At 28.4% G+C, this 12,969-nt stretch overlaps 1 protein-coding gene across 3 annotated transcripts; it reads right to left on the bottom strand.

The window, feature by feature from the left end:
• Positions 1-847: 847 nt before the first annotated feature.
• On the bottom strand, positions 848-9,137 carry LOC116773660 (trypsin-2-like). 3 transcript variants are annotated; one of them, XM_061528742.1, is made up of 7 exons: positions 8,593-8,731; positions 6,691-6,827; positions 3,624-3,765; positions 2,832-2,935; positions 2,614-2,748; positions 2,118-2,229; positions 848-2,037 (listed from the first exon to the last, which is right to left on the bottom strand). In XM_061528742.1, exons 2-7 carry the CDS (start codon positions 6,790-6,792, stop codon positions 1,862-1,864), a joined length of 771 nt encoding a protein of 256 aa, XP_061384726.1. In that variant the 5' UTR covers positions 6,793-6,827; positions 8,593-8,731; the 3' UTR covers positions 848-1,861. The 3 variants fall into 3 exon arrangements, with proteins under 3 accessions (XP_061384726.1, XP_032522049.2, XP_032522048.2); XM_032666158.2 differs by lacking the exon at positions 6,691-6,827 and having other exon boundaries at positions 8,593-9,137; XM_032666157.2 differs by lacking the exon at positions 8,593-8,731 and having other exon boundaries at positions 6,691-7,699.
• Positions 9,138-12,969: the final 3,832 nt, after the last annotated feature.

Genomic DNA, 12,969 nt, shown 5'->3' with positions numbered 1-12,969 from the left:
TTGGGGTACCACCCAATATTCGCCCAGTGCGGCGCTTTGGGACATCCGCGAAAATTCGCGGGATGACCCTGCTGGCCGCACAAGGCGCAGCTAGGCGGCTCCTCCGTAGGCGAAACCCTGCTGCAGTCGGATGTATCATGGTCACCTAGGCACTTTACGCAGCGCGGGCGTGCGTAACAGACCCTATAGTTGACACCGGTGGCATTGGCCCGGAGCGCCGCGGTTTCTCGGGGGCTCTATTTCCAAGCCCGACAATCAGCAAACGAATGTTAAATTATAAATTTTCTTACCTTCCGGAGTAAGGGACAAATGAACTAAGACCATGTCGAATGGTTTTTAGTTGGGTCTGTGCATGCGATGCACTTCCAACACTGGCAGATTTTACCAAACATAGTTTGTGGACAAGGCACGTAATTTATTAACTATTAAGTATTACCAAGCTTTTTTGTAATACCCATAATGAGATTCAATAATAAAAAAATGAAAATGAAAATAAGAACTTTTTTTGTAAGTTGAATAACCTTGAAAATGTAATATAAGAGAATATTTTTTGTTAAAATAAAACGATGTACTAAAATAAAGTGGAATATAATATGTTCCTGTCTGTATGATTGATGAATATCCCTCCTGTATCATCAAAATTGTCCAAAAACAGTGTATTTAATAAATCTCCCCTAATTTTAACCCATATCTTGACTTCCAGTAACATAATACATTTCGTATTTTCTTTTATAATAATATAGAAAATTTATAATTATGTTTAACAATATAACTATTTAATATAAAAAGTTAAAAGATATTTTAACTCATCACATTTTTTTTTTCGACAATCATGAAAAAGTAGAGATACATTTATAAATAAGACATTTATTTCTGTTACTGTCAAGTATCCATTAATAAAGCAAAAAATTTTATAAATGATTTGATGAGGTCCTTAGTCTATTGGACCGGACTGGATGGGTCTCTAAAATTTTTGGCAAGAGTAAAGTAGAGGTCAAGAAGTCTTCAACGTTTTGAAGACAACAACCTAACGATTATGTAAATAGAGGATTTAAAAGATAATACAATTAATTTTTTTATAAAAAGTATATATTTTGTAAAAAAATAATTAAAAAACCATACACTGTCAATTAACTAACAACCTCATTAGGCAGCAAAATCCGTAACAAAATATACTAAAATGTCCTTGTTTGTATTTACTTGAATAATATCATGCGAAATTTTATAAAACAAATACAAAAAATAAATATAGAGCATATTTTTACTGACATTTGTTACAAACCATGATAGATATGAGCGTTGTTTCCATCAAAAGACTATGAAATCAAATTTAAATATCTATTTTGGGAACTATAAATAACAAATTGAATTTTTATCTCTATAAACTGTTCTAAATTATTTATCAAAAAACATCGATAACCATCATTAAATACGTTCAGGTAGTAAAATAAAAAGTAGATTCATAAAAATGCAGTGAAGATGACTTAAAAACAAACAATTACTTAGGTGAAAAGATCTTCAATTACTATTTTTCTATTATATATTTCTAGTCATAATCTTCTTTTTCTTTAAAATATATTTAAAATATAATACTGGCTGTAACCAGATGTTCTATTTGATCCTCTTTTAAAATTTGGAAACAACATAAGTAACTTAAAAATAATATACTTTCGTATATTTATACGTTTATGAAGCAAAATGAAAGTTTCTGGATAGATATTGATGGTTTCAAGCATTATCAAGTTAAATTAAGTTAAAGCGGTCATAAAGGTCCAAAACTATGTAACCGATTGACGTGTTTTTTAGTTTGGATAAAAACTTATTCTATTACTGTCAAAATAATTTATTTTTATATACATATTTATTTAACATACATATTTATCCAATCACTGTAGTATTTTAAGTCCGTGTAAACCAAAGATCGATTTATACAAAAAACTTTATTAGTAGGATCGGCTCTACGTATACCTCGAAGAAACCACCCGTCTATTCCTCTGGTAGCATACAGACCTCCGTAACTTGGACAGACGCTAATATCTAAGTAAAGAAAATACTTTCAGTACTTCAAGATAACATCAAATTGTTTTAAATTATTCGACTAGATTATTCGGTCTCACCATTTCCGTAGACAGCACAAAATGTTTTTTCAGGTAATGTTTCGTTACAATCTATATGTTCGTCTTCAAAAGGAATTAGCGTTAGAGCACCAGAAATAGCCCAGCCGGTTGTCTAAAAATAAAAAATTTTCTAATTTTTTTCATGGGTGATTAACAGCTAACTTATAAAACTTGTTACTTAGAAATAAACAATATAGAATTTATCTCATTCCTTTCGATTGTTTTCCGGTTAGGAATGAAAAGTAAAATAAGCTATAGTAATGGAAAACTTTAAACAGATCAAAAACTTAGTTCTCCCCTATTCTGGTTTCCCTGACAAATATATAAAAAAATTCTAAATCAGTAAAAAATCAGATTGGATTTTTTTTAATATGTTGATTTATAGTAAGAAAAAAACACTTTACAACGTGAATGAAATGTATTAAGGGAAAGTGTGAAAATGAGTTAAGGTCTAATGTATAAAAAATATACTTGAGACTAATGATATCTCACTCACTGCAGATTTGCCCCGATCCCCGCTAAGACGTGCGCGTTGGATGCGATCACTTAATGTCGCCGGTTCTGCCATTTCAATGATTGCTATGTCGTGATTCGAACCAGTGAAATTGTCGTGTACATGTACTTCTTTTATCTGAAATTCCAAATTTTTTCATACATATAGATTTTAAAACATTATTATGGATCAACATATCCTATTAGTATGCATATATTTACCTTGGAAATCATTTCGTCGTTTGTCATGTCACGAAGAGATCTCTTTCCTAATATGACTAGAATGTCATCTGCTGTAGCGTTTGGCTTCTGAATACAACTTGCAGCTGTAAAAATCAAATCAAAATAGGATATGAAATTTATTCGCTGATAATAATTTTAAAGCTAATATGAGTAGTAGGTAATAACTCTATCTTAAGTATAATTTGTCTGATTTTTTTTATATAACATTTTTTTTGTAACTTTTGAAACAACCATTTAATTAAATTTATTGGAATGCTTTAATTTAATTCATAAGTAAAATTTATAGTAATAAAAGTAGGTATGAGTAAAAGTGATTTCTGTAAATAACCTAAAGCATTGATCTTAAAATATAATTCATAATTATTCATAAAGTATTAAGTACAAAGTGATTATGATATTTAAATAAATACAATTTTTTATATCACTGAAATCTTTATAATAGTGTTCACTAATATATTTTTTTACAATCATACAATACTTATTTGCAACCTTAACAGCAACAGATTAATCATGACATCAATGCATATTTCATACATCATTTTTTACACCAAAACTTGTTACAATATACATACGTCTGTTTTATATAAACTATTTTTGAAAAATAAAAAGATGTATGTACAATAAATGTAAAGGGAACTATTACCCGAGAATAACGAAGCGTTAACAGAGAATAACGTAAATATTGACGTCAGTGGCTATATTAAACAAATTTAATATAATGTAAGATCCGAGTAGAAGGAATAGACGTAAAATTTATTTTATAGTATTTACCTGTTATTATAATTGTATCTGATAATAACGCTCCATCACAATAGTAATCAAACTGATTACTTGTTTCGTTTTTAATAAATATCGCCGTTACCCATGGAAATATATTTTCTTCGATATCAGTAGTATTACTGCAGTCTTTTGTCTGAAAAAAAAAATATCAGATCAAGAAAATCGATATAATATTTTCAAATATTTTTTTTAGACTGCTAAAGACATTTAAATGAGACTAATATTTTTCGGACAAACAACGCGCGATTTATTTTTGTAAGAAACTACACACTCCCGAAGTTTCGGTTACTTTTCAGCAACCGTGATCACGGGCAGACGAGATGTGAGTGTTAGATGGGAGTATGTATGTATAGTATCCGAAAAATATAAGTTTCATTTAAATATATAAAACTCGCGAAAATCTTAGATCTCAATATGCTAAAGACATTATTCACAACATCCTGACAAATTAAAAAAAAAATCTATTCAGAAACATATGTTAAATATACTCTAATTTTTAGATTATTATTTGGATACGTGTAAATTTTGTAAATAATATTACATAAGCAACTGTCAAATAAATGATATATTATGTAATTAATATGCTATAAATACAAGTTAATTTTATAATGAAAATATTAAATATGATCCATACAACGTTACTAAAGCTGAAACATATTATTCGAAATGCTTCATATATGATTATTTTGAATTCGATATAAACATCAATGTTATTTTACCAGTAACTTACCGCATTTTCATTTAAAATGCAATAAAATCAAATTGTGCGAATACTTTTTATCGCTTTAATATTAATGGGACATTACCAACGTAATTCTAAATAAAACTGAATAAAAAACAAAATAAAACCGCCCGTATACAGTTTACGGCCGCAATTATTATTAAAACCGGCGCGCAATATTTGGCACAGTGAAGACAATCAATGGCAAAATATTTAAATTTATTATCACTATATATTCCAGTATTTTAGTGTATGGATTTTTATTTTTTTTTTTGGATGTTGCTTACCATTAATTCACAAAAATATGTAGAGTTTGTTTATGTTTTTAATGTATAAAATTCATCTTACAGGCGTTCCTAAATTAATATAATAACATTTTTCTCGCTACCGGTGATGCGTATACAAAATTTTATTACTATAATTTGCATGTGAATGCGAAAATTTATCAATTGTAGTAATTATAATGATATAAAACAAATGACAACTATGTGATTCAATGGAGACTTTTGAAATGATATCATTATATTACTAGCCTATGATAAATGAAATCAATTTGTGGTGATGTTTGAATTATTTACCAATAATAACCAGATGTTAATCTGAGAAAAGGGAACGCATGTAAAAAAATAAGCAACAAGTATGAGCTTCAGACTCCTAAACTTATTTACGTAATACATATTCATGGTTAGACTTGCTCTACCTCAAACTACAGATAAATTTAATCACACATATTTTACAAACTTAGATAAATAAAAAACTTACGTAAATACCAAAGTTAGATCTAAGATTTTCGCGAGTATTCATTTAAATGAAACTAGTATTATTCGGATTTACTACGCGAATTTATTATTTAAAAAACTACACAATGCCGACGTTTCGGTTACTTTGCAGCAACCGTGATCACGGGCAGACGAGGTGACACCTAGTTTTTTAAATAATAAAATCCGCGTAGTAAATCCGAATAATACTAGTTTCATTTAAATACTAAAGTTTACTAGGTACTCATGAGAACCGACTATAATCGCTTGATTCTTGAAATAGGTCTAAGCTTTATGGAATTTAAAAGGTTACGATATATAAAATTAACGCAACACTTATAGGTCGGAAGAGGATGAGAATTTTACAACCAAAATAACTCAAAAACTTATTTCCTTTTAATCCCAAACCTAAACATTTTATTTCAAGGAGATAAATTCCAATCATTTTTTTTATCCACTTTACCAAACTTCACTGCAGAATTTACACATTTTTAAGAAATACTTTTCATAAATTTCCGTCTCTTGGCTGCACTTTTGGAGACATCTCAATAGAATATTAAAATTTCATATTATTCGCTACCAGAAAAGCAGTTGTCATTATTAGTTGAACATTTTAATTATATAACACAGTAACAAATCTTTTATCTAATCTAAAATCTTTCTAAAACCAATTGTTCTTTTTTAAATAATTAAAAATAAATAAAAATATCTATGTTTGTTACATATCCATTTGTAAATTTATTAAGTTTTGAGTAATAAAAATATTGAGTGATTAATAGTTTCAAAATTGGGTCATGTAATGCAATTTAAGAGGTTACAAAAGACGTACACCAAACACGACCATCATTTATGATTGATATGACAAAAAAGATAAAGGGAGTTTAAAAAGAAAAGAAAATATATATTTTTTTAATATAACTGCAAATTTCTCCAAAAGTCAAGTAACAGGTAGAATAATGTATCTTATCATAAATCCGGAAACTATACTTTTAATCAAATAGCTTACTGGTAGAAATATCAGATATTAAAAATTAATTTCATAGTTTTCAATTTATTCGTTTCAAGATTAATGTATCTTTAGGGGAATTAGATGTTGGAAAAGAATAACTTGTTTTTTTTTAATAATATAAAATAACGTCGTAACTGTTTAAATATAAAATTATTTGTAGTTTTATTTTTTTGTATAACGTTAGATTTTTTTTTTTGTTATTTTGTTTGGCTTAATATTGTTTTTGCATTATACAGTATCTCTAAATATACGTAATGGATTAAAATGCAATGTCATTATTCGAGATTAAATTATACCAAATAAAAAGTAATAAGTGTAATTTCTTTGAATTATATTCCATTTATTTGTTTAATTTTATTTCGATCTAAAAATGATTTGAAAAAATATTGAAAAAAAAAATACCTCTAACTTTTATACAACTAAAATGAGAAATAAAATCTTAAAGAAACCAGCGTTAGTATACGAATGATAACGAAATTGTTCGTCTTGCATTGTCTACACTTCAAGTACGATCGCTATCTCAGGATTGGAATTAAACCTCATTAAGAAATGTTTAAATTAATTACTTACGTAAACTTTATTGTTTATTTCCTCGTTTATATAACTGTTTAGCGTAGTTGTTTGTATACCAACGGTATCATCTAATGGATATGTCAAAACAGTTGTTCTCATATTTACATCTTCGTTAGTAGTATCCTTGTACAGATCTATATAATCAATTATTGGGTAATCAGTACTATTATCAATTAAATCGTAATCTATCGAATCTATATCTAATATCTCGTTTTCCGTCACTTTTTTTGACAATTCATTAACATCTAAAACCGGTTTGTGGAGTGTTTCCACTTTTATTTTTTTTGTTTTATTTTTTTCGTTCATTTTAATAACCCGAAATTGTTCTTTAGTTGGTAACTCAGTATTTTCTTCAGCATCCTTTGATTTATTCGTCGTATTTGAATGTGTCACATTAGTGTTTTTCTTATCTTCTATATTTTTCACAAAGGTTTCGTTAAATTTATCAGTTTCAATGGTTTTAACAAATATTGATGTTTTATTACTATTCTTACGAACTACGTCGAACTGTGAACTCAAATTATAGTCAGCAACGAATTCTTCAAATAAATCAGATATATGTTTCAAAATGGTATCAACACTATCTGATTCTAAATTAACATTCTCGAAACCTGGAACATCTACGTCACTAACTTGAGTTTCTGTAGCATTCAGATTTATAAAAGATCCAAACAATGTGTCCTGAATGCATCCAAAATAAGTATCACACTCACTATAAACTGGAATAACTTTAACAAATAACACAAGTAATATATCTATTAATACCAACTTCATTTTAAATATATATTAAAATTCAAATACAAGAACGTGAATTCTTCGCGCATGATATTAAACAAATGCAGGCTTCTTCGCTGTAATTACATCTTATAGCTTTTGGTTCGTGTGAAACACAGCCTTATATAAATTTTCGTAATGTCTAAATTCGTTTGTTTCCACATAAGATCTTACACAATGACCTTACCTTGAGAAGTTCGTGCTAAAATTGACTTTGATATATTACTTTGGACAATAAGTGAAGACTATTCTAAGTGTAAGCTTCAAGCTTCTACTGATGGACAGACAACTAGTTTACCAATCATGCATTATGCAATGTTACTACAACAATTATAGCTATTTGAATGCACGTTGAACATAACAAAACTATAAATGCTATTGGAATGTGATTAAATTAAAATGAAGCTTATTTTATTTTTCCCGTTTTATTCGAACAGTAAGTTCATAGAATTTTTCGATAAAACTAAATGATAGATGTGTAATAATAAAGTGTTTATATGGAATAAAACTAAAATGAATAGAAACTATTAATTATGATAAATGTATGAACAATATAATGATATTTCATATAGATTGAAAAAATATTTGGCTATATAAAAAATACATTAATATATATATATTAGTAAAATTTTTACCACAATGTGATCACTACAGATAAATTTCAATAAGATCTTAGTTTGCACTTATAGTTAGCTCTGTTATACGAGCACAATAAATTACTGTTTTATCACACGAAGTTTTCCCACGAAACTTAGTGTCATCGCATAGCATTTTGCAACAGTTTAGCCATTGTCGGAAATAAAGTTTCAAAACGTTTGTGTCTAAAACTTTTCTATGGCAGATATTGAATAAATGCTACGTTTTATATATAATACACAGGTTAAATATTAAATGTTCATGTTTTTTTTAGATTAGACAAAAAAAAAAAGAATTTTAAATATTTTTTTTTGCAAAGATATGACATATTATTTTTCTTGACTCGCGTATCTAACTTATAGGAATTACCTAAATATATTATGTTACATGTAACAATATTTTTTATATCGAATAATCGTATCAAAGTATCATAGATGGAAATACCTAAGATATTTTTTATAAGGTATAGTTGGCATAGTATATACTTACGAATCCTAAATATTCTTTGCCATTAAAAATTCCTTCTAAGACTTCAACATCTTCTGTATCTTTGGCTGTCAATTCATTTTTTTCCGCCAGATCTTTGACTAGATCTCTCTCAGGCTGAACTTCGAAAATATAATCATCAATGTCTTCTTTCGTTGGTACATCACTATAATCTATATCTTGTTCCACGCGTCTTCTTTTTCTATTTTCTACTTCGTCTAATGAAAAATAATCGTCACCACCATAATACTCTGTTGTTATATCATTGAAATCGTTTAAATCAGTCGTTTCATTTATATCAGTCGAATCATATATCGTCATATTTATTTCTATTTCTGATATCTTTGGTATTCTTTTTATTGTTATATTTGCATTTATATAGTTATACACATCCGGCCAGTATTTCACGCTGTATAAAAACATCGTAATAATAAAGAACATCACTATCATTACGAGTAATATCGATAACTGTATGATTAGTCTCATTAAATTAATATTCAACTTCATATTTTCACTATTGCTTTCAATCAACTATTTGTTTTGATATCAGAAGGTATACTAACAAGAGTACTTATTGAAAATTTTTATGGGTTATAGCTTGACAAATATGGTGCCAATTATACGCGAGACAATAGACAATCTATGGCTTCCTCGTGATTCAATCCTTTAGCTTAAGGTGACAAATATTTTGCTCTGCATATGATATTCAAACATGAAAGATGTTAAACAAAATGAATCTTTGATTCAAAATTTAATAAAAAGATTTATTCTTAATATTTACATTAAAGCTGGAAAGGAACATAATTAGGAGTAAGTATCCAAAATATTATATTAAAACAAAATTCTTTACTCTAATAGTTTTATTACTCAAGTGCCTTATGTTTTAAAATAGCAAAATATTCAAAAAATGTTTCGTGACAAAAAATTATTACTTTTATATTATTACGTTTTAATTTATGTATATGTAAATTTGTTTTTCAATTTTGTATGAGTTTAAAATTATAAATGAGTTCTCTATAAATAGATAAAAAATATTATACAAGATTTCATTATAACAATTTTGAGTTTCTTTGAAGCATAAAGTTCGCAATGAGGTCACCCGACAAAGAACCAAGGTAACCGACATAGCTCACAGAATTAGCTCGCTGAAGTGGCAATAGGCTGGTGGACTGACGATCTGAAAAAGGTCGCTGGAGGGGACTGGATGCGGAAGACGGAGGACCGGGTATTGTGGCGCGAATTGGGAGAGGCCCATGTCCAGCAGTGGACCAAGAGTGACTAAATGATGATGATGATGATAACATTATAACAATTTTATGTAAATGACAGTGGTAGCCGCGATTGTAATTGTCATTATATATTCAATATAACTTGAATATGATTCTGAAAGGCTATTGTTAGGAGAAAAATCGCGATCTTTCAAATTGTAGACAAAGGTGAGTATCTTGACAAGGAACCATAATAGATATTGAATTCTACCTTATGTTGCTCCTTCTGTGAGTTTTCATTGTATGAAATGTGCATGCATATGTTAAGATTGAATGTTGGATGCATATAAAGTATCAACTGTATCGTGAACTGCAGTAACTACAAATTTCGCTTTGTGAAATGTAATATTTCTCTCTATGGATACGTTCTTTTGATGCAATTGAGGTTTGTCAGAGAGTATTTGGAATATAAAGGTAGCACTTGTTATTTATTTCCTATGCATAGTTCCCGTTATATGATTACAGTTTAAAGATGTGAACTCTTTTTTAATTACTATTATTTTATATTTATTTGTTTAAAATTATGAAGAAAATATATATTCGTTAAATGTCTGTACTCATAAATTAAAATCTTACAGGAACAAAGTAGTAAGCAATCCCATTATAGTAGCTCCAATAAAATAAGTCACATATGTAAATGATAATTTTAAATGTTTAAAAATCATTTAAGATATAAATAAGTTTTCATGTTTTAAGCTGTCAATACATACAAATATGTAGCTGACAATCAATAGACATTTTTTTAACAGAAAGAGTCATATCGCTTCACAAGCAAAATAAAATCATACTGGGTCGATGAGTGTTATAAAAATTGCTGTGTACATTTACATCAAAAAGAATAATATGATAAGGTCAAAAACTAAAGAATTAAAATGAAAATATTTTTTATTCACAATGACACAAATACGGTGATTAAACATATAAAACGTGAATTTCAATATTAAACAACGGTTAAAGAATAAACATCGGTTAAATATATTTTGATAACGATACATATTTATGTATTTTATATAGGTATGATCTTTCAGTATATATCAGCTGTTGTTGCCGGGTCCATTTATATTGTTACTGCAACTAGATTTTTTTTATAAATATATTTAATACTGAAATATTGAAGTATCACACATCAATAAGGCTCTTTGTTATGAATAAAACTCGGTGAATATTTTTCTTTTTTTTATTCCAATGTTACTCGAGTCCTAGTAATTTTTTTTACCGCAAACGCCTACGTACCGGGTTAGAAAATTAATTGTTTCTAAATATGACAGGTTTTTTTTTTATATAAACCTTAAAAACTTGTTTGATAACCAAAAGAACTCTTTGAAGCTATGTCGTTCCTAAAATAAAGACTAAATTGTATTTTGAGTGTATTGTTAAATTTGGGTAATTCTAGTTTAAGCGTTTACCTAACCGAGAAGGGTTACAAAATACGAAATAACTATATTAAACTCGTTCTAGTGATTTTTAAATAAAATCAAAAAACATAAAAAATATATATACACTCGTACATTGAGTATCACAGAACCTCTTAAATTATTTATACTGTCGTAAATAGCTAAAGCTTCCTTTATTTATTGTGAACGTACTGCAAAATCAAGTTAATGATTATGTATGAAATAATAAATTATAAAGTTATTATTTCCCTTTCAATAAATGTACTGATCAAGAAGGAAATTAGTTGTGCACCTGGTAAAAAATGATTGTTTTTGGCCAACAACCATCAATGAACAGTTCTTTATTCTTCTCTATGGTAACGTCTACTTAGATAAAAGAGTATTTTCTTAATATTTGTAATAATATATAAATAAAATATTTTTGGAGGCAACAAAAATTATTGTAAAATTTTCTAGTACAGTCGTTTTGCAGATGTTTGAAAGTTATAAAAATTTTGTGTTTAACAAACTTTTTATTTTACCGTAGGTCTGTTAGTTATTTCTCTCGGTTTCGAAAAATCACTGTTTATATCATTGTACCATAATTTTATTCCTCATAACTTAACAATTATTCAAATTGTCCACCTCTTTCCCTAACGCACAAACGAGCGCGCTTAGACATATTTCGCTTTATGCGTTCAAGAATATACATATTTGTTTTAACTCTTTGAAGTGCACTTTCAATTTTATTTTTCCAAGTGATTCTCACTTTGTGGCTCCGACTGGTACACCAAGTCTTTGACATGACCCCACAAGTAAAAGTCGAGAAGTGTTAAATCTGTAGACCGCGCGGGCCATGGAATCAGTCCACTTCGACAAATCCAGTGATCACCATATTCTCTATTGAGATGCTCACGTACTTCTCGTGAGTAATACGCTGGTGCTCCGTCATCGTCGTCGTCGTCTGGAGATACAAATCCCCACGAAAAATAGTTAGCCGTTGGTTGTCTAACAAATCGAGCAGTGTACTTGACAAAAAATGCAAGTAATAATTTTCATTTACGCGTGGTTAGTAAATAGGGCCGATTACATTACTATTACTAGTCGGGTGTTGCATCCGGACTTTATCACCATGTAATCCAATATCTCGTCCTCCTCTGTAGTAGGGATGTGAGGCATATCTCTCTCTACAGCAATTGGAGGTCGAAATTTTCTGTAATCTCTCAAGCGCTGGGTTGCAGAAAGCATTGCTACGATACTCTAATAACAAACTGCTCTTCGAAATGCCTTACTGCAGAAATCGATTATCTCTTGCTGTTTTTGTTTTATCTGAGACGTGGTTTTAATGTGTTAAATGTTATGTTAAAAAATATATGAATTATAATTACTTACGTAATTCCATTAATTTAAATAATATCCTTTTTTCAATTTTTAATTAAATTTTATATCTAAATTATAAAATTAACTGTTTTTGTACATGTAGAAATATTATTATTTTTCTTTTAAGCCAAATAAGAATGTATGTTCTGCGTTAATTTTGAGTAAATCAAATATTTGTATAATTTCATATCAGAATATTACAAATTTCACTTTCATTGTTATTATTGGTAATCAGTAATCTATTCATACACGGAAAGAATAATAATAAATAATAATAATCTTCCATATTCTATAAGAATGATATGACACATTGATAGTTTTAAAATCCATTTTTTTATTGGAGGTAAAATCTAGAATAT

This window comes from Danaus plexippus (assembly GCF_018135715.1).
Source record: "Danaus plexippus chromosome 22 unlocalized genomic scaffold, MEX_DaPlex mxdp_27, whole genome shotgun sequence".
In the NCBI taxonomy this organism is placed as follows: Eukaryota; Metazoa; Arthropoda; class Insecta; order Lepidoptera; family Nymphalidae; genus Danaus; species Danaus plexippus.
This window is presented reverse-complemented; position numbering and strand designations above follow the sequence as displayed.

Excerpts from the sequence above, each read along its gene's own strand:
- LOC116773660 (XM_032666157.2), bottom strand. The coding sequence starts at position 7,467 with ATGAAGTTGGTATTAATAGATATATTACTTGTGTTATTTGTTAAAGTT. Across the intron at positions 2,230-2,613 it reads GGGATCGGGGCAAATCTGCA|ACAACCGGCTGGGCTATTTC; the intron begins GTGAGTGAGATA and ends TTTTATTTTTAG. Across the intron at positions 2,038-2,117 it reads TTGTGCTGTCTACGGAAATG|ATATTAGCGTCTGTCCAAGT; the intron begins GTGAGACCGAAT and ends TTCTTTACTTAG.